The sequence below is a fragment of the Poromitra crassiceps genome (assembly GCF_964638095.1).
Source record: "Poromitra crassiceps genome assembly, chromosome: 5".
Taxonomy (NCBI): domain Eukaryota; kingdom Metazoa; phylum Chordata; class Actinopteri; order Beryciformes; family Melamphaidae; genus Poromitra; species Poromitra crassiceps.
Genome location: NC_139642.1, coordinates 64,203,804 through 64,225,964, shown reverse-complemented (window position 1 = coordinate 64,225,964; position 22,161 = coordinate 64,203,804). Strand labels below are relative to the sequence as shown.

At 43.9% G+C, this 22,161-nt stretch overlaps 1 protein-coding gene across 1 annotated transcript in view; it reads right to left on the bottom strand.

The window, feature by feature from the left end:
* Positions 1-22,161, bottom strand: part of snx19b (sorting nexin 19b) — a gene marked incomplete at both ends in the record, with an annotated part of 60,536 nt that extends 38,375 nt beyond the window's left edge. The window contains 9 exons of the mRNA XM_083637149.1: positions 4,271-4,424; positions 6,744-6,840; positions 7,387-7,496; positions 10,938-11,057; positions 11,851-11,951; positions 13,491-13,674; positions 17,091-18,308; positions 20,113-20,307; positions 21,958-22,161. Of these exons, the coding sequence (XP_083493275.1) occupies positions 4,271-4,424; positions 6,744-6,840; positions 7,387-7,496; positions 10,938-11,057; positions 11,851-11,951; positions 13,491-13,674; positions 17,091-18,308; positions 20,113-20,307; positions 21,958-22,161 (2,383 nt within the window). The remainder of the gene's footprint in view (positions 1-4,270; positions 4,425-6,743; positions 6,841-7,386; positions 7,497-10,937; positions 11,058-11,850; positions 11,952-13,490; positions 13,675-17,090; positions 18,309-20,112; positions 20,308-21,957) is intronic.

The window sequence follows — 22,161 nt, the reverse complement described above, 5'->3', positions numbered from 1 at the left end:
AGAATCACGATTCTTATCTTCCACGATTCTGAATCGATTCACAACTCGCAAAAATCATTTTTTTCTAAATTTTCCCCTTTTTTCTTTTTTTTGGGGGGGGGAGGGGAGGTAATTCCTTTAACTTGTTTTTCTTGGAGTCACTGAGAACTACTAAGAAGTTTTTATTTGCACAAGTTTAGCAAGAATAAATGTTGCCTTTTGTCAAGTTTGCCTTTGCGTGTACTGTGTGTTTACATTGTAAATTCCGGACTATAAGACGCACCGGTCTATAAGCCGCGGGACCAAAATTGACTATTTTTTTCTTCTATAAGCCGCACCGGTCTATAAGCCGCGGGTGTTTTGATGTTTAATTACCATATGAAAGGGTTCGTGCACAGAGAGGAATGTCGGGAAAGAGATGGCTGTTTGGGGAAGCTCCCATTTATTAACATTTCAACAAAACAAAACAAAAGTCAGGTCACTAATCCCCAGACAAAATCACACAACAATAGGCTATATGTGCAGCAAACCTGTAACCAGAGAAGTCAAGTCACTAATCCTCGTCTTCCTCTTCTTCCTGCGTACTGAAACCACCAAAGTCCTCATCTTCAGTGTCGGAAACGAACAGGTTCAGGGTGGCTTCGTCAACCACTCTCCTCTCTCCTTCATTGTCACTCAAAACCAACGAACTCCTCTTCGTCACTGTCGGCATCGAACAGCCTCTGAAGCCTCTGACGGCCCTCAGCGCCAGCTGTGGCGGCGTCATCCTCTTCATCCCGCAGCAGTCCAGCGTTTTGGAACCCGTTGGTGATTGTGGATGTTTTCACACTCCTATAATATTCCGTGCTGAGACAGTTCCTCCTGCTGCACCGTCCAACGCCTCACCATTGACTCATCGATGCCCAGGTTACGCGCGGCTGCTCTGTTTCCCTCTTTTAATGCGAGATTGACTGCTTTCAACTTGAAAGCTGCGTCGTGTGAATTTCTGCGTACCTTCCCCATGGTAAGTGAGAGTGTTGCTTCTACTGCTCGTTCTCATGCTGTCGAGAACGAGCAAAGCTTTTTTTTGGTGAAAGAATCCTCCAGGGCGCTTCTTGTTAACAGTCCGAGTGAGTGGCAGGTCGAACGTCAAAGGCACTTCATCCATATTTATGATCTGCTCCGGTTCGATGGAATATTCCTTGATCTTCCTTTGTGTGAATTCGCCGAAGTTTGTGATTTTCTCCTGGTAGTCGGGGGAGGGAGTTGATGGCCGAGTGGCCGTTTGCTTACCGTAATTACCATATGTAAGTGGTCACGCACAGAGGGGATTGTCGGGAAAGAGATGGCTGTTTGAGGAAGCTCCCATTTACCGTATTACCGTAACATTTCAACAAAACAACATAACACAACACCACCGTTGTTTATTTTTACAGTGCACACAGTGTCCGCGGTGTGGTGAAAAGAGGGCAAGAGAGGAAATTAAAACAGAAGTGGATTTATAGTTAGAAAGAGTGCTAAAAAAGAGAGATTTTATTTGTATTTTTTTTTTTTTTTCTGAAAAAATCCATAGATAAGACGCACCGTTATATAAGCCGCAGGGGCCAAAAAACGGGAAAAAAGCCGCGGCTTATAGTCCGGAATTTACGGTATTCCAATCAGGTGAAAACACATTTTCAAATAAAATCTAATCAAACAATCTTATACTGTACACTTTATTCTGCTTTCATGCACACACAGCAGACTGGAGTAGATCCTGAAATCCCCCTATGCACTGAATCGAGAATCAATTTTGAATCGGCAATCGTTTGGATTTGAAAATCGATTTTGAAATCGAATGGAATCGTGACCCCAGGAATCTGAATCGAATTGTAAGATTCACAGTCACGCTGGAAGATAAATACTGTGGCAATATACAATATAACAATATATGCATACTTTGCCATTTTGAACAAGCATATAATGTATGTCTGTTCACTGGTGTTGGTGCATGGCGGTTCACGTTTGTCTCGGTCAACAGGGTTAGGGGGGTTAAGCCCAATTTATGCTTCGTCTGTCGACACTTTTGAAACCATCGCTGACAGAAATGAGGACTTGAGTCGACACTTTCAAGTGTCGGCGAGAAGTGTCTGCTACCTGGTGAAATGTCTAGTGTCACTGACTACGTCACATAGTGACGCGCATAGTGACGCGCATAGTGACGCGCTTGACTTCCTTGTTTTGGTTTTCGCTGAAATGAAATGAATGAACGTGTCGCTGCTATTTTTATCAGCCTGTCCTTGATGTATAACTTGGTGAAAATCACAAAGAACACAGTGACAAACTTCCCAGAGAGAGAGGAGGTGAGATGTGTGGTTGTGTGTCATTATATGCGGCTGCAGCTAAGTAGGCTACGTTACATCTTGCCTCCGACATGCTTTCACTGACAGCTTTCCATCTCTTGGCTGTCTGCACTAGTTCTCTGTCTATAGCGTTCGAGAGTCACGTGACCGTTGAGCCGAGGAGAGAAGCATAAATGCAGCAACATGAGCGACACTTTCTTTTTCGTCTGCGACCATGTGCTGACTGAGCGACACTTTCTAATAAGTATAAATTAAGCTTTAGTTTAGGGTTAGTTAATAGAGGGATGTTTAGTGAATCTAATATCAAACAATAGCATTTGACTAATGCATTTCCTTGGGGCACATCTGATGATGACCATACAGGAGGACTTGAGTTGTAATCAAATCAAAAGTCCCTTTCATACATTTGTCAACACTGCCCTCTAGTGGCTGGACTGAAATTCTGCATGCTTCACATCATGTGGGGGGGAAGAGGAAAGACAAGCTTCCTGCTCTACAATACCATTCACTTATTAAGGATATTATGGCCATAAGTGTTCCTCGTTCATTTGATAACTTGCAGGCTAACGTTAATCATCTCCTCTCTATGATTCCAGGGCAATGAACACACTGACTGAATTCCCAAGAGGGGGAGATATGGAAAGAAAGATATGCCAAAGGGAGCTCTATTGGATTGACACTTTAGATCAATTGAACCTACAGGCCTCAGTGAAGATTTGGATGAGTGTTATGCTGTAATAATCTAGGATGTTTTCTTTTCATCATTTCTAGTGTAGAATCTGGGGTCTATGGTTCACGATGGCCTTCGCCTGATACCCCTCCATAGCTCCTTGTTCTATTTTTGAGATTTTTTCTATAGATCTGGGTATCTCTGCTTAAGCCTGATCTCTCTCAGAGGCCCATTTACTATATGTGATATAATTATTTGATACTAGTGCAGTGCCCGTTCCCCCCATTCACCACCCGGTGGGCACTCCTCCCCCCACACTGTCAAAGCGAGCTCACAAACAGCTGCTTGAGTGAGCGTACTCAGCGCAGTGACGCACCGTGCACCACTCGTCACTGCCTCTGCACCACGACACATATCCTACAAATCTGGGGCCGGTTGCACCAACTGGTCTTAACTATGCCTGGTCGTAACTCCTACGTCGGTCTTAGTTAAGACCAGTCTTTAGAGTGGATTTATGCCTGTTGCACCAACACGGCTTACGTCTGGTCTTAACTATGCTGGTCGTAGCAATGCGCGTTCATGTGAATTGCCAGGGAATGCCCCCTGATTGGATGATGTTGCAAAAATGTGCCTCGCGACCTGCTTGGAGCACTGTGCCACTACGCTCCATCAGCCACTACTGTAAAACACCCTCCCTCCTCTCACCCTCCCTCGCTCCGGGGGAAAAATGGCGGCGATTGAGCCAGAAAGACAGTCTGAATGAAATTGAATGTAACGTTCCCAATTCTATGTATTAAATTCTAAAAAACTAACGGCAACATTTGGGAAGGCTAAGCCACACAACTAGTTTGTTATAATCTAACATCATGCTTCGATGGCGACGTTATGACGGTGACGGTAAGGACTCAAAAAGGTCTCCGCTGATAAGACACAGAGATCTCTGTTACAGGCAGGCACTACGCCTCCTCCTGACCAGGCGTAGGAGTTACGCCTGGGCTTAGTGAAAAGAAGGTTAAGCCCTCTTGGTGCAACCGGCGTAGCTGTTAGGTCGTAAAATTACGACCGGCGTAGCTTAAGACCAGTCGTAAGACCACTTGGTGCAACTGGCCCCTGGAGATTAGTGGGAGAAATGACCAAGCAGGAATACAGCGGGAGAAAGGGTTCAAGATGAGGAGACTCCCGCCTACATCGGGAGTGTTGGCAGGTATGCACAAGCAAGATGGCAGCTTGCTGAAACCAGATATTTTGACTGCATTTTTGCGTAGGAAGAGGGGACACATTGTAGAGTCTATGTTCTTACCAGGTTCCTGACTCTGCTTTCCTCTCAAGCCGTTCTCCTGACAGCCACAGCCTGCTGGCTCTCTGAGCAGCTCCGTCCCTGCTGGTCTGTCTGCTGGTCTCTCCTGCTCAGTGATGAAGCCCTCCAACTCCCCCAGGGACATCCCACCAAACACCTGGGAGAGCAGAGAGGAGAAGGTAGTAAGATAAGAAGAAACCTTAATGATCCCCAAGGGGAAAGAGCGCTACAAAAGCCTCACACAACTGACTGTTACCACACAGAATGTGCTACAAGAATGAAAACTATTTCAAAAAATACATGATGCATGTTTGCAGAGACGCGTGATTTTCTTTCTGATTTTTCCCCTATTTTCTCCCCAATTTCCCCCTGCTGCCCCGGTCGCTGCTCCACCCTCTGCCGATCTGGGGAGAGCCGTAGACTAGCACCATGCTTCCTCCGACACGTGCGCAATTGCCAGCCGCTTCTTTTCGCCTGACAGCGGGGAGCTTTACCGGCAGGACGTAGCACGTGGGAGGATTACACTATTCCCACCAGTTCCCTTCCGCCCCGAACAGGCGCCCTGACCGACCAGAGGAGGCGCTAGAGCAGCGACCAGGACACTACCCTTAATCCTGCTTCCCATCTGCAGACACAGCCAATCATGCCTGTACTTTATGGACGCCCGAGCCCGACCAAGCCGGAGGTAACACGGGGGCGCGAACCTGCAACCCTCATGTTGATAGGCAGGGAATCTACCGCTACACGCCCGAGATGCATGAAAATAAATGAAAAAAGATAGCAAGATCTACAGTATGTGTCAGACCGTCAAACTTCAAATAAACGCTGAGTCCCAAATAGACGCCGGGTCTGGCTACATGTTTTGGTAAATAAACACCGGTCCCAAATAGATGCTGGGTACTTTTTCATTACAGTATGTTTTTGTGTTGCACTCAGACTGAATTCACAGTCACTTACGGTAATGACGTGTGTTTTTGGTGAAGTCAGGTGGAAGTCAGTCATCTTGTTGGCAAGACGAGAGATTGTACTTTCTCCCCCGGCAGACAGTTCTACGCTTTGTTTATACATAACCGCCATGTTTCAAGTATGCATAGCGCATTGTTTGATGCTACGGACTGTACAGACGGAGTCACCGTGTTAGACTGGAGATGCTGTCTGGTTTCCATAAGGACATGGGAGCGGTGGAGAAGTTACCGGTAACGGTTAGTGTTGGGTGTTTGGTAAGTCTGCTTGTTGCACAACACTGTATTGTCTGATAATGCTGCTTGGTTGCCTGCAAATGCTAACATTACTACAGTACCGGTATAACGTTGCTTTAATCAAACGGCTTCTTTCCAATGAAACACAATCAACTGAATGTGATCGGTAGGCTAATGGTACTTGGTTGAAATGTGTGTGGCTGTTTGGAAGAGGGAGAAGAGGAGAGCAATGAACTGGTAGCGTCCCGACAGTTGGACGATGATGATGATGCTGATGCAGGATATCTCTGTTTTTCTTTGTTCCGTACTCTACAATACTAGGCATGTTGAAAACTGCCTGTACCTTCTTGTGTGTACTAAGTATCATACTGCTTTATATAATATATATAAGAAATTTAATACTTTCCAATCTTTGCTGAGCAAGAATTCTGTGCAAAAATAATTAGACGCCGGTTCCTTATAGACACTGGGTTTGAAAACAATTTATGGTAAATAAACGCATTTATTGGAAGTTTTACGGTATATAAATCACCAGATGAGAGAAATATGAAAGTACTATGGAAAAACAAAGATCAGAGTTTACAGCTTATATACACACGATACATTTCCAGGTCTACAAAAGGCCAAACATGTGGAGAAAGTGTGTACTGTAGGTGTGCAGACGTGTTTCCATTCAACCAGGATGTGTAATAATCAGTGTTGGGCAAGTTACTTTCAAAATGTAATATACTACATATTACTAGTTACTTTCATTTGAAAGTAATAAGTTAATTTCTAATATTACTTTCTGTGTAGAGTAACTCATTACTTATTACACTACTTTTGCATTACTTTTACCAAAACAACAGCAGCAGCAGAATGACATCGCCGCCCCGGAACCATCCCGAAAAATAATTTCAACCACCTTGAAGTCAGTGTAAACAAGCAAGATTCTAAATGTTATTATTTTCCTTTGTGATTGTCATCTATAGTGCTTATTTGCATAAAAACACACAGTTTGATTAGGAAATGATTGTATCTTTTTTAAATATGTGCTTTGATATAATAAAATGTAACTCAATTTGTAACTTGAGTTACTTGACAAAGTAACTGGTATAATATTACTGAAATCCTATAAGTAATAAGTTATATTACTGAGTTACTGCTAAAAGTAATATATTACATGTAATATGTTACTTTTATAATGAGTTACCCCCAACACTGGTAATAATACAAAGCAACCAACAGAAGTGTTGTTTTGGATGAGCCCTGGTTAAGGAAATCCCTCATAGACTTACTGTGTTGCTCGGTTCCCGACAGAACAACACCGAGGGTCTGACGTCTGAGCCGTTCACAAAGGGAACCGTGTTTCTACTGGAGAACCTCAGGCGAGACCTAGGAGTGTATAAAGACACACACACACACACACACACACACACACACACACAAATCAATGCTATCTCCTTTAGGGCTGCCCCCCCCGACGCGTCGGTTCGTCGACGTCATCGATTATGTACATTTGTCGACTTGCATAACGTGCGTCGGCATTATGTGAAGTAAAGAGAATGAATACACTAGATCACTCCGTTCCAATATCAGATTTCAAAATAAAAGTTTTTAATGGCTGCTGTGTGCGTTAGACTTGTGTAGAATGGCTTTTATTTTGGGGGAAATCCGACCGGATTCCCTGGGAAACTACACAAAGGTTTTTGGATTAAAAAACTTCACCCGACCTTCTACTGGCATGGGGTGAGTAAATAATGACTGAATTTTCATTTGTGGGTGAACTTATCCTACAAAGATACGAAGGTTTACCCCAAGGCCGGCCACCTGTGTAACCAAAAGTACCCCCCAAAATCCCCTAACCTACAGGAAGTAGTTTGTGTTTCTTGTATATTGAATAAGTGATGATATAAGTGATTTGAATGCGAGGAGACTCACTTGTTCTTCTTGTCAACCATCATCTTCCCTCCGTCCATCTCTCCCTCAGTCTCCTCTGTGGGGCTCTGAGGCTCTGAGCGAGGAAACGCTGTCTTCAACGTGTCCACGATGGCATTCACCACTATCTGTACACACACACGCACACACACACACACACACACACACATGCATGCAGACACACACACACAAACACACGCAAGCACACACACACACACACACACACACACACACACACACACGCATGCACACACACACACACAAACACATTATGATTTCATTAGAAGCATATATTAACTTTTTTGTAATACAATCAAATCAGACAAGCTTTGTTTATCGTGCCATCAACCACTGGAATAATTGCCCCCAGAATATACGTAACTTAAATAGCAAGGTATCCTTCAAGTACCATCTAAGAACGCACTACTTAAATATGTGAGCAAATACTGTTCACGTTTGGGAGTGGAAATACCTAATGTATGAATGTAATAATGAATACCTACCCCTACCACTTTTTCTGAAAATTTTCTGATGTATATAATGATGTCTATAATGTTTTACTGCTCTTAGATTATCATTGTTAAGTGAATTGTGTTTTTCATATGTATCTCCTGTATTGCTCACAAAGTATTTTGTGTTGTCTTTCTGTGTGGACGCCAGGAAGACTAGCTTGTCACTTTGGCGGCAGCTAATGGGGATCCTTTTAAACAATAAACAATAAACTACAGAAAATTGCATTTAATTTAATTGAATATCATATCATGTCATTAACTATACAGTTGTCCCATTGGACAACTGTACCGGGAGATCTGTTTGGGCGCCTGGGGCCCAGACTGGATCTCGCGAGGGGATTTCTGCAGTCTCCGCAGATAAGTTTGGAGAAGCAACCGTCTGTGATTCGTTGTTTCTAGCTTGCATTAGGATTTCAGTAATATTATACCAGTTACCGTACTTAGTCAAGCAACACAAGTCACAATTTCTTTTTTTATCAAAGCATATAATTAAATAAAGATACAATCATTTCCTCATCAAATTGTCTGTCTTTATCTGTCTTTATGCAAAAACAACTATAGATGACAATAACAAAGGAAAAGGATAACATTTAGAATTTTGGACATTTTACACTGACTTCAAGACGCTTGAAATTATTTTTCAGGATGTTCCGGGGCGGCGATGTCATTCTGCTACTGCAGTTATTTTGGTGAAAGTAATGCAAAAGTAGTGTAATAAGTAACAAGTTACTCTACACAAACAGTAATATTGTAAAGTAACTTATTACTTTCAAATGAAAGTAACTAGTAATATGTAGTATATTACATTTTGAAAGTAACTTGCCCAACACTGTTTATTATACTGTGTCATGTAATAATCACATAATTAGCATGGACTCACAATGTGCATCTAATGCTCTTGAATAATTAATGAGCACCACTTCAAGTTAACCCATTGATACCTGATGCAGCATTACATGCGACCGCGAACCGCGTTACGCGGTTCGCGGTCTTAAAGGGATACACACACAAATGCTGCATCAGGTATCAATGGGTTAAGCGTTACCCAGCTAACCTTGCGAGGCAGCTGGATTCACGTGAGATCACGATCACACGACAAACCCATCTTGCCAGGCTTCATTCTATTGGTCTGAATCTGAACCACCAGTAGTTTGCACCAATCAGCATCCAGAGGCAGTCACAGGCGGGCTTTAGGTGTAACGCCAGCCAGAGCGAGCCTGTGATATACGTGATAGACAGATGGTCGCGAAATACACTGGTTCATGCTAATTTACAAAACTCTCCTTGGTCTGTCACCCCCCTACCTGTGTAGTTTGTTGCAAATTGCACCTGCCGCGTACAACACCCGTTCTGCTAACCTTATCCTGCTGAAAATCCCCAAAACTCATTCTGTAATCGGTCATTCGTCATTTCAATCTGCCGTGCCCACAGACTGGAATGGCTTACAAAAAACACTAAAACTGGACAATTTCATCTCCAAGTCAGCTTTCAAAGACTCTATCGTGGACAGATTCACTGACACCTGCAACTGTTTCCTGAACTAGTTCTTATCCCCTGCCTGTCTGCTCTGACTGTTTTGTTTTGTTTGCTCTGTCTGTCTTGCCATGTTTTAACTGTGTTTTAAACTTGTGTTTTAATTTGTTCTAAGTAACTTTGTATTTATTTTATCCCCTACACCCTATCCCTCAAAAGGCTGTGCCTTCTGCCAGCTCACCATTGTAAATAAGAATTTGTTCTTAACTCATTGAGTGCCAGCCACTTTTGGAGAACGGACGCTCCCAGTGCCAGAGTTTCAGAGCGTTTTCAGTGATTTCTCGAGGCCCACAGAATATTGTGTGATATTACTATGTAAACACCGAACACGCACAAAGAACGATGAGACTCTATTGTATCAGCAGCAAAAAAAAGTTTATTGATATCATTTTCCGTTCTTTAGTTATCAGCCGGAGAAGATAGGTCAAAAACAGAAAAAATTGGCGTTTCCATCTAGAAGCTGAGATATTGAGCCTTTTGTGAAATATAGCATTTCAAGCACATGACTGACTCTGAAGGTAATATTTTCTGATGTGACACCTCAAAAATAATTTACTTCAATAGAACAGTGAAAACAAAGGAATTTTGTTTGGCAAAATAATATTTTTTAGCTGCAACCAGCAGCGCTGGCCCCTGCGTGCGCAGACCCTACACCTTCTTGCTGGTCTTGATTTACTGCTGGTGGGCATCAGATAGCTTGTTTGCCTGTCTCTGTCAATCGAGCCTGCTGTGTGGGTGTTGTGTGTTGTACGCTGCCCTGCGTGCCCCACCCCCCTCCTCCTCCTCCTTCGTGGGAGTGTCTCTGCGCGACTCTGAGTGTCGCTGCGTTTGCTCTCGCTCTGCTTTTGCTCCGTCTGCACTGAAAAGTGCGCTGCATCCCCCCGCTTTTTCACAACCTGTCCCGGCTCCCAGCTGAGAATAATGTAACTTTTCAGAAAGAGGCTGGTATCGGCAACTAAATCATATGGAGGGGCTATTGCAGCGGAGACGGAGGAGCTCAATTGTGGTGTCAGCAGATTGACTGCTGTTCACAGGCACAGCTAACGTTATGCTTCATGCATATCGATGCGATTTCCGTTTCCTCATGACTTCTTCTCTCTTTTCTCCTGGCCTTTCACTAATCTGGAGAGCACTGTCGCCACCTAATGGGTCCCTAAAATAGCTTTTACACATTCGACAGCCACCATACTTTCACAGGAGATGGATCTGGCTTTGATACACGTCCCACCGTCAAAAAACGCAATTGACGACTTTAGTCGTCTTTGGCACTCAACGTTACTAAAGCAATTGACGACCAAAGTCGTCATTGGCACTCAATGAGTTAATGACTTACCTGGTTAAATAAAGGTTAAATAAAAATAAAAATAAAAAAGTTCAACCAATCACCTGAGAGGTTTTTTTTTTAAAGTGCCTGCCCTTTGAAACGGTTTCCTGAACGACTCTATCCCAAGATGGTTATGTGAAAACAAACCATGTGGCAGCTGTATGATGAGACATTCAGGAGCAAACCTTGTCTATGCGTGAAACGATGAAAGGCTTCTTGACAAAGGCGATCCTCGCGTCTGTGTTGAGAGCCAGAAACTCCTGCATCTCCTCACTGTTGGCCGTCTCAGGGATCGCACAGAGGTGCTGAAAAAGAGGATAGAACATGTCAAACTCCATGACTTTCCCCATGAAATCCCATATAATTAAGTCAGGGCGCTTCCGTGACCAAACAATGTCTGGGTTCCACTCCACGTGAGCTTTGGATTTCAACTCCAAAAATTCCATAATACAACAGAAATTCCAATTCCATTCCAAATCATGTTTTACAAAGTATTTCAGAGCGTACAGAGCACATGACACTAGAAAGAAAAAGATATATATATTTTTTAACATAACGTATTTTATACATTTATGATTGTTTCACCATTATCTCACTACTATAATTAGGCAGAGTTACTTACGGCAGCACCCAATTGCCCAACTGCACATGAGCGAAAGGCATGCTAGAAATGAGGATGCGATATTTCTGGTACTCTTAAAGCCCCTTGAAACCCAAATCCACAATAACCTTCTAACTATGTAATTTTGGGACTTATGCACATAATAGTAAGCAGCAAAAAGTATTAGATTGTCATTTAAGTTTCTGTAAGCTTCCCTACTGGGTTTGAAGTGGGCGTGCTTAAGCTCTGTGAACTAAAGCAGGCTGAAGTACCTCTAGCCTATTTCATGATTTTGAAACCTAATTTTATAGGGCAACATTTTTAATCGTTTAAATTTTGCTGGGTGGTTAATACCACATTTTTCTGTGGAGTGACTCAAAAGACAATTATTTTTGGTTTCCAGGGACTCCTGGGTCTTCTTGACAGTGTAAGAAGTGATGCTTGATACACACAGTTCACCAGAGTAACTAAGTCAATGTAATAAAACAACATTCAACCTTTAGAAAGGTCTCCAGCAGTCCTTTCCTGGCCTCGATCTTGTCACTGTCCATGTTTCCAAACGGCATGTCTGGAAAGATCTTCTTGGGACCTTTCACACCTGAAACACAGCAGTTAGGTTAGTCCAAATTCCAATCCTGGGGGTATGTGAAAGAGCAGAGTCCTAATTGGCTCTGAGAGGCTATTTACGGCACGGTGGCTCAGACTCAGTGGTTAGTTAGCACTGTTGCCTCACAGCAAGAAGGTCCCGGGTTCAAACCCCGGTCCGTCCCAGGTCCTTTTTCTGTGTGGAGTTTGCATGTTCTCCCCGTGTTCATGAGGGTTTTCTCCGGGTGCTCCGGTTTCCTCCCACCATCAAAGACATGTTATGTATGTTAGGGTTAATACTCCTGTCAGTGCCCCTGACCAAGGCACTGGCAAAAAGAACTGGAGTTGGTCCCCGGGCGCTGCACTGTGGCTGCCCACTGCTCCTAGTTCTAGGAAGGTTCCTAGTAGAGCAGACCTGGGCAAAAGGCGGCCCGCGGGCCACATGCGGCCCGCGAGCGCCCCTGTGTGGCCCGCGCTGGAATTGCATTTTTTTTTCTTTTTTTTTTTACAGTGCACCTGAATGCAACATGCAAGGTACCCGCTGAATAAGTGTCCAAATGTTCATGTTATTCTGGGCAATACTCCACTTCTGTTATAACATTTCAGTCTGGTATGGAATATCTTTCAGTAATCTTTATGACTAAAAGGCTAAAAGTAATCTAATGTGTAAGAAATGACTGTTCTACATTGAAGTAAAAATGGAAATAATTAACTTGTTGGTTTTGGATTTATTTAGCTTCAAGAATGCATTTTTGTTCGTGTGACCCTCAACACAGGCTTTGATCATCCCGGGCCACTTACTGATACTTATGCTTAAATTAACACTCATATTCTGGTTTATTTAAAGAAAAACATTTTGGCTAGTGGAAATTCTAATTGGCTGGTAACTTTAAAATATAGCAGCCATATTGGCAGGTGGTCAAAAAAGTTAATGACATAGGAGTGAGTGAGAAAAGGATCAAATATTGGTGTTTAAGACTGAATAATGACATCACAACTGTTAATTTAAAATGAGGTATTCCTCTAAACTTGACTTCAAATGCCCCCAAAAAATTTGCGCCGGCGCCATTCGGCCCCCAACGCTCAGCAAAATCTGGCCCTCTGGTAGTGAGGACATTTTTTTGTAGCCCTCTCTATCATCAAAGTTCCTGGGTTACGGCATGACAATATTTGTTCGGCCCCCGGCAACAATCTGGGTTTCTCATGTGGCCCCCCATGAAAAATAATTGCCCACCCCTGTAGTAGAGGATGGATCAAATGCAGAGGATGAATTTCCCCATGTGGATAAATAAAGGATAACTTAACTTAACTTACAAATGAGTCGCTAAACCCCAGCAACTTCCCATTAGTCTCCCCAATTGTACTTTGCCAATTATTTCCCCTGCTGCCCCGGTCGCTGCTCCACCCTCTGCCGATCTGGGGAGAGCCGAAACTAGCACCATGCTTCCTCCGACACATGAGCAGTAGCGGTAGTAACAGTAGCTAACCGCAGCTGTCCCACTTAAAGATAATTGCAGCAAAAGTGATTGATTTAGTTGTGCTAGTGTGTTACCTTTGATAAGTCTCCGTAGCTCTGACTTCTCTTCCAGGCGCGTCTGCAGGTTGAGAAACTCACTGTATCTCCTGTTGACCATGTGATAGGCCACGGGCTGCACCGAGTCTGGGCTCTCCGCTTCTGCTTCCTCCGAGCCTGGCTGCACGCTGCCTGGGGTCTCACAGCACATGGCTGTCTCATACTGTAAACACAACACAACACAACAGCTTTACACTAGGGCTGTCAATCTTCCTCTATAATCCAATTCGATTTTAAGTGCTTTATTAATTTAATATTAGATTTTTATTCAAATTTTGTATGAATTTTTTATGCTCAAATTTAGCCTATTCTTCTAGTAATGGCTTTCCGGCAGACTGGATGCCTTGCTGTCTCTCAGAGATTATTACACAATTTCCAGACTCTGGGATCCGCCCCCCTCCTCAATGCTCCTCCCTCCGGCCACCTCGCTCTCCTATTGGACCTCCATGTTCCCGGGCCTCTCGGCCCTCATGCAGCACCCTGACCACGCCCACCTCCCTCGCTGCCCCCCGCGCTCCTCGTTCTCTCGTTCTCTCTTTAGCCTATTCCTCTGTTAGCTGGTAAACCAGCTGGTCACGTGAACTCACATTTCATTCGGTTCTGCGAGACTGTCTGGCCTCAAGGCCTGGGAGGGTGTTAAGCAGAAGCTGCAAAGTGGAAGAGCCAATCAGCGACTGCGCTCAGTGCCCTGTGATTGACAGCGCAAGTTGGCCAATCAGGAACGCCACTAGCACTACACTAACAAAACAATAATGGCCGCCTCCTTGACTGATCGTCTGGAGGAGTAATGTCAATGTTCGTCTAGTTTAAACAGCCATAAAGTGCAGTTATTGCAGAAATAGACTCAATAACAACAATTAAACAAGTACAGGAGTATCGCCGCAACCGCGGAGTTTCTCGGCGGAAAATATGTTTTTGCCATTCTCCTGAGTGGATTTGGGTTTGACTGGATCCAACGCTGATTGGCTGAAGGAGTTGTCTGTCAAGGCAAGTACACCCGTCCAACCTCCGCCATGTCGATTTCGACCTCCGCCCACTGCAATACACTGGGAGAAAGCTTTGACATTTCAGAAACATATCGTGATATATCGCCATATCAATTTTTTGGCACAGCCGTGTGTTCAGTGACACAATAAGACTACTTTTTATTTCAGTGTGTTCAGTAAGACACTCAACACAGTAGTCTTGACTAAATTTGTCCACTAAGTTATCAATATAAAGTGATGTACATATTATTACACTACCTGGGTGGTACACAGCGGGTTGTATTTTTAGCTCTATTTTTTTGTTTTCAGTAAATGATGTAGAGTATTGCAATATATCACAATATGTATTGTATCGCAATGTATCGTGATACAATCGTATCGTGACCCATGTTTCGTGATACGTATCGTATCGGGAGCTCCTTGCCAATACCCAGCCCTAGTCAAAGGTCCATAAAAAGTTCCTAAGTCTTCAAAAATACATCTCTCTCACTCGTCTTACACTGTTGCAGACTCAATATTTTATTCAGAATTATTTTTAACAGATTGAACGTTCGAGGTTTTTGACGATTCCAGTTGAGCAAGATCCATTTCTTAGCTATATATGATATCATGCCAATCCTCTTCAGCGTTTCCCTAGAAAATTGTTCAGGCCTGGAGGGATTTCGAAACGTACCCCGACCGCAACGGTGGGGGCCCTCCCTGGCGACACTAAATTTGTAGCTAACCTGTTGGCATCTATGTTCGCAATGGCATCTCAAGTATCATCATACTATTATGGGATGCGATGCGAACAGTTGTATTATGGGATGTGCGTTTCCCAGGCAACGACACACGTTGACACGTTTTGGAACAGCGTTGCAAGCTGGCACGATGCTCCTAAAAGCAAAATGCTTATTGTTTTGAATGATTTGGCATCTTCTATTACTGTCAACACTATCAACACCAGTATTGTTGTATTGTAATAATATGCCATAAAGGTTTATTTACATTTTGGGGAGAGCAGGGGGGAAAAATCACACACACAAAAAAAGAAAAAAAAAGAAAAAGAAAATGCATTTCCTCTTCTGGCCTGGCAGGGGCGTCGTTGGAGAATGGTAGGGGAAATACTGCTCTTAACCGATATGGGGTCTAGTGTCCTGTCCAGAACCGTACCAAAAAGATATCTTATAGATGTCCAAAGGAGTTTCAATAAATCAACGAAATTTTCCCTTCAAGACACATTTACTCCCCCACTCTGTGACCAGGTAAAAGGAGAGTGAAGGTCCTTGCACATAGAGTCCGTTTTTTCGTCCGAAATTGACGCACGAAAAAAATAAAAATACGACCTAATTTGTGTCAATCATCATTGACACACCGAGTCCGACAATTACGTCCGTCATTTAAGTTTTCGGACGAGGTTCGATTTTCTGCGTTTTTCCGCATCCATGAAATCGTTTTGACAGGTGTTTGACCACTCAGAGCTGCCGTAGTGTTGCTATTCACAATGAAAAATGGCGTCTGAGAAGTTAATTCAGTTCGTCTCCCAGCACAAAGCATTTTATGACAAAGCAGGAATACAGAGATTCGGAATTAAAAGACAGAATGTGCCGGGTGATTGCAGACCAGCTTGGAATGCGGGACGCGGTGTGTGTGTGTGTGTGTGTATGGGGAAGGGGGGGGGGGAGGAGAGAGACAGAGAGCCACACAGACACACTGCCAGTTGTGGATCAATAGGATCGCGGTAGTTTTCTTTTCGTTGCGAATCTTCGCAACGAATATTGGATAATTAACGCATCGGACTCAGTGGGCAAGGTATCTGTGCGTGACGTTTTTTTTCCGGATGACGGATTAAAAAAACGCAGCGAACAATTCGGACTCTGTGTGCAAGGACCTTGACTCTTCAGTTTGCTGGAAATAGGCGAATTCAATAGGCATGCATTCGATTTTGTAAAGTTAATTTTGTAGATTATGATGATGATAATAATTCAAAATATTTATGCAGTTGTGTGGAATACGACCAAAATGACAGTTAGTAGTATTACTGTTTCAAATTGTAATTATCGTTAAAACTGTGTTACCATGATTACAGCACTTTGAAAAACACAGTAAATACTATCCATCGTCAACCAAAGTTAGCAACAGTCTGCCATACGCAGGCGTGCAGCCTGGGTGAATTAATTTCAGTGAGTTTATCAGTACTTTTTTAACATCTTCAGAACATTTGAACAATATGGTGTGTGACGTGTCTTAACAGCTGATTGTTTCACACGCCGTCTAGTGACGCCTCTGATGAAGACTGAAGTGTTACCGTCGAAACATGTCAGGTAGGAATGACAAGTCTGTGTCTGCTATATAAGAAATTCTAAATTCTAAGTAACAATATAGACACAATGAACCCTTTTGGATTAATACCGCGATAATCGTGATATGGAATTTTCATATGGTTTCATCTCTAGCAGTGTAGCATCGATTCTACAATAGAATATGTTTAAACAAACTGGATGCAGTTCATATCAGAGGTAGAGCACACTGACTGGCTGACACTCATTAATAAAAGACAACTACTGTATTGTATAGTATATCAATGGTAATCCTATGTGTCAGATCTCCTTACCTTGATGGTGTAGAGCGTGTAGGGGTGTGAGCCGGTGCCTCGGTGCTCCTTGGCGGTGATGGTGCCAGTGATGCGGAGGTTCTGGATGATGACCGGCCCCTCTGGGCTGCTGAGGGGCTCGAAACTGAAGGAGGGTAAAGGAGAAGAGCCCTGCAAGGGACTGACCAGCTCATTAGAGTGACCCAACCCTACCTGCTCCACCCCCAGGAGGAGCTCTCTGGCTGGGTTGACACAAGCCGAGCTGCCCTCCTTCTCCAGGTCCTGGAGGCTGCTAGAGCTAGGAGTCCCCTCTACTGTCCTTAATGATGACAGGCTACCGCCGTCCGTTTGTTCCACTGGTTTTGAGTTCACCATGACTTTGGGGCAGGAGCCCTCCGCTAGGCCGGGGTAAACGTCCTCCAGGTCCATGCCATTGTTCTCAACGGTCAAAACACATTCTTTCTGTCTATCGTACAGGCCCACCTCTTGGCCTATCAGGACTAGTGAATCGGCCAACGGAGAATCCAGGTCCGAGTCATTTTCCTGGTAGAATGGGTTTGACTTGGCTTGTCTCAGGTAATGTCTTAAAAAAGGACGCGTCGGGTCTTCTTCCTCCATGTTGTTCAGTGGACAGTACAGCTCCTCCGAGTCGATCATGTCGTAGGGAACCAGATCGAGCGTTTCTGTCTCCGTGTCTTTGGCCGTTTGGGTCTCGACCCTTAACGTGACCGGGCACGAAGGAGCCTCAGTGCATTTCGGAGGCCCGTGTTTGGGCTCCTGCTGTGGGTCCAGCTCGCATCCAGCGAGCAGCGGTGGCGCCGATGAGGTCAGCGGTTCTGTTGTGACCGTTTCCCGCCGTTTGCAAGACTTGGTGAACACTTCCACCATGAGCCCATTTAAGCGGTCTGGGTCGGAGACTTTGGTGATGAGAGGGAGGAGCACGTTACAGGTGATGAGCTCTCCGACCACAAAGCGGCCGGTGCGGGTCTCCAGGTGAGGCGGTGGGACCAGAACGTGCAGCAGCAGATCCACTATCGTCCTGGCGTAGTCGACCTCCAAGGCCGCGCTGGTCATGGCAGGGTGAGGTGTGCTAACCCTGGAGTAGACCTTCCACAACTGGTCACTCTCATTACTATTGCTTGCCGATGGAGACCTCTGCTGCTCACTCACCAACTCCTTGGTTCTTATGAAGTTCTGTAGGTGGCAGCCACACAGGTCCAGGGTCCTCTGGGCCAGCTCCTATAGAGATAGATTCAAAGTTACACGTTCCGCAAACAAGCATTTGTGCCTTTCACATTTCAAAGGTTTATTAATTTCTTATTATACTAAGATCTGGGTGAATACTCGATTCTGATTGGCTGCAGGGTGTCCATTGTTTTCTGATAATTACACCTACTAAGTAGTTCCAGTCTGTTCACCGTTCTGAATTCATGCAAAACACATCAGTGCCCCATGAACACCACAGGATAGCGACTTTAACACAAACTGAAGTAGGTGGTGCCCCTCTGATACTTTGAATCTCACATTCAATTCACTATTCAACTCGCTACTTCAGTATGCTACACAGCCTATCTCATTATGTAAATCTTGATATTGCGGACAATGACATGGCTGGATAGCTAGCTTGTAATGTTATTAAACATACTGTCAAATTATATTTACGCTTTGTCAACCGTACGCAATTTTATTGACTTTGAAACTTGCTAGTATAACTTTCGATTTCCGGCTCTGAACCAAAGGGTTCTTAGCTGAGCGGACTAGATTACCTCCCATTGTCAAGTCCAAGGTCCAAGGTTCGTACTATTTACTGGAGCAGTTAACGTTTCCATTGCATGAGAAGCTGATGGGATGGTAAAAGATTGTTCCAGGTATTAGTCAAACCCTCAAGTGTTAGCAGGGAAACTGAGGGGGATTGCAAAAATGCATGAAAATATAAATTGTCTTTTTTTTCTTTGGCAAGTGACCATGGTATAAGCTGGTTAATACACTTTGAGGTACCATTATCATAAATGGATGTACTTCGCGGAGGCACGCCTATATGACCAAGGTTATAAGAATGCACAATGCTTCCCCATACGTTTTATCTGCATCCTTGAAGCATTATAGCTATAAAATATGTCAAATGAATCATAAGTGCAAGCATCTTATGAACATGTATGACTATTTGAGAAGGTGTCTGAAAATAATTCTAATGTATTGTAAGAACATGTATTTAAAGGGATAGTTCAGTTTGTTTGAAGTGGGGTTGTATGAGATACTTGCATACAGTCAGTGGTCTACATGCAGTAGAATGCAGCCGGCGCGGTGCCAGTTTAGAGAAATTGAGACGGGCTGCATCAGGCAAGTAGAGCTGTCTGGTGAGTGTGAAGGAGGCCATGAGCAAAAACGTAAAAAACAACAGAAAAAATACATAAAATGCTTCCATACTGCTGGTATAATCCAAGTCTCCACAAGCCCTGAGATGCCAAGTTGACTTGGAAATACGTAATTTACTTCCTGTTTTTAGCTGACATGGTGCGGTAGTACTTGCTAGTACAACAAGTGGAGTTGCGGCGCCTGGCTACATTGAAGATTTCAGCTAAAAACATGGTGTAAATGATGTATTTTCATTTCATAAAGTGATAGTGATACCAATAGAGAACTTCATTCAATACATAATTTTTTTTTGCCATACTTTTGAATATTTTGGTCAAATCTTAGCACACTGAACTGCCAACTCCATCACACACCACGCTCAACTTCACCACCACAGACCTGTATGTTTTGTAGCGGCTGTATTAGTGGGCCAATCAATTAAATTGAAGAACGCTTGCAGTGATTGGCTGTGAGCAAAACCATACAAATAGTAATTTTCTCCTAGATCTGTGTACAAAAAGGATCAGATGCCAGAATTGTTTGACTGGAGAAGTTTTGATCCTACTTGGTACTGAATTATTTCAGTCGAGTATCGATACTCATCCCTACTTAGAGAAAGTCAGAGAAAGTGTTGGCTTAAATCTTTCACATCCCCAGCACACAGCCAGTCATAATGTAAACACAGTACCTTCCTGTCCACCTGGCGAGCTCGTCTCTTTAGCTCCATGGCCATGCAGATCATGGCTTCCTGCACCTCCGTCTCAAAGGCCCTCTCAGTGGACACGGTGGAGTACCAGGAGGAGACAAAGTCCCTGATGATTTTCCTCACTGTGTTGTGGATCTCCTGATCCAACTGCTGCTCATCTTCCACAGAGCTTGGAACCTGAAAGACAGTCTTGATTTAGGTGCTGCAATACAGTCCTGATTTAGAAGCTGAAAGACAGTCCTGATTTAGGAGCTGAAAGACAGTCCTGATTTAGAAGCTGAAAGACAGTCCTGATTTAGGAGCTGAAAGACAGTCCTGATTTAGGAGCTGAAAGACAGTCCTGATTTAGAAGCTGAAAGACAGTCCTGATTTAGGAGCTGAAAGACAGTCCTGATTTAGGAGTTGAAAGACAGTCCTGATTTAGGAGCTGAAAGACAGTCCTGATTTAGGAGCTGAAAGACAGTCCTGATTTAGGAGCTGAAAGACAGTCCTGATTTAGGAGCTGAAAGACAGTCCTGATTTAGGAGCTGAAAGACAGTCCTGATTTAGGAGCTGAAAGACAGTCCTGATTTAGGAGCTGAAAGACAGTCCTGATTTAGAAGCTGAAAGACAGTCCTGATTTAGGAGTTGAAAGACAGTCCTGATTTAGGAGTTGAAAGACAGTCCTGATTTAGAAGCTGAAAGACAGTCCTGATTTAGGAGTTGAAAGACAGTCCTGATTTAGGAGCTGAAAGACAGTCCTGATTTAGAAGCTGAAAGACAGTCCTGATTTAGGAGCTGAAAGACAGTCCTGATTTAGGAGCTGAAAGACAGTCCTGATTTAGGAGCTGCAATACAGTCCTGATTTAGAAGCTGAAAGACAGTCCTGATTTAGGAGCTGAAAGACAGTCCTGATTTAGGAGCTGCAATACAGTCTTGATTTAGGAGCTTAGGGGGAGAAATGGTGATGGAATGAAGCTGTCCGACTAATCAAGGGATGTTGCGCTCGGCCAAACCCACTGTCAAGCCTACCTCTTTGATTATTATTGAGAGGTATTGGTTTTTTCATTGAAGCAAAATCAGCAGTTTGAAAAGGGGGGGTTGAAAAATGAGTTTTTGAAGGCTGATACCAAAAGAATCTGGATGTGAAAATGGTATTTTTTTAAATGGAAACAAATTACAAGGACTCAGTGTTGCTCCCAGAATTGTATTATTGTAGCCTGGGAAGCTGACAAATGTTCTAGTTGCTAATTGCTCTGGCAGATGCATCGGGCCGCTCTCCCATTCGAACAGATTTCCACCCGGCCTGAAAACTGCCAGGCCAATCAGAAGAGTTTGATACAATGACGACAGAGGAGCGCCGATGGTGAGGCATTTTCGTGCATACCAATGGTGAGAGACTGATCCTCGCGGTTTTTGACTTCACTGAAATATATGTTTTTTTAAACAGCAGACTACAAAGTACTCCCCCTTACACAGTTAGCAGGACATTAACAGGAGGGCTTTCGCATGGCAGAGCATCAGCGCAAGACTGTATCATCAGGCACGTTACGCTAAGTTACGACTATGCTAAGTTAACTTTATAAACCGGGCAGGCCTGCTTTATTGCACAATACAAATCTTCGTCAAAACTTGCCATTTTCAGTGTGTAGGTTGCTAGCTTGCTAGCTAGCATTGTTGTATTGAGGCATTTGCGAGCGGACGGCCATGCAGGGAGCGGAAAGGGATTTCCCTTCTGCTACGACTGAAATGGTGGGAGCCAATGGCAGAGCTTATACCCGCAGCCTGCTTCTACTGAGTCCGACTACAAGTAAACAAACAGGAAATAGGTTAGAGGCACATAGGTACCTGCTCCAGGGTGATGAACCTCTCAAGGTGCAGCAGACTGTTGGAGTCCAGGACGGCCTGCGAGCCCAGCCAGCCTCCCAGCACCACCAGCAGGCTGGTGAACACACACAGCAGCCAGATGTTCACCAAGAGGTGGAAGAGCAGCAGCCAGGCTAACACCAACACCATACCACACAGGCTCCTCTGGCCCAACACCTCAGCCAT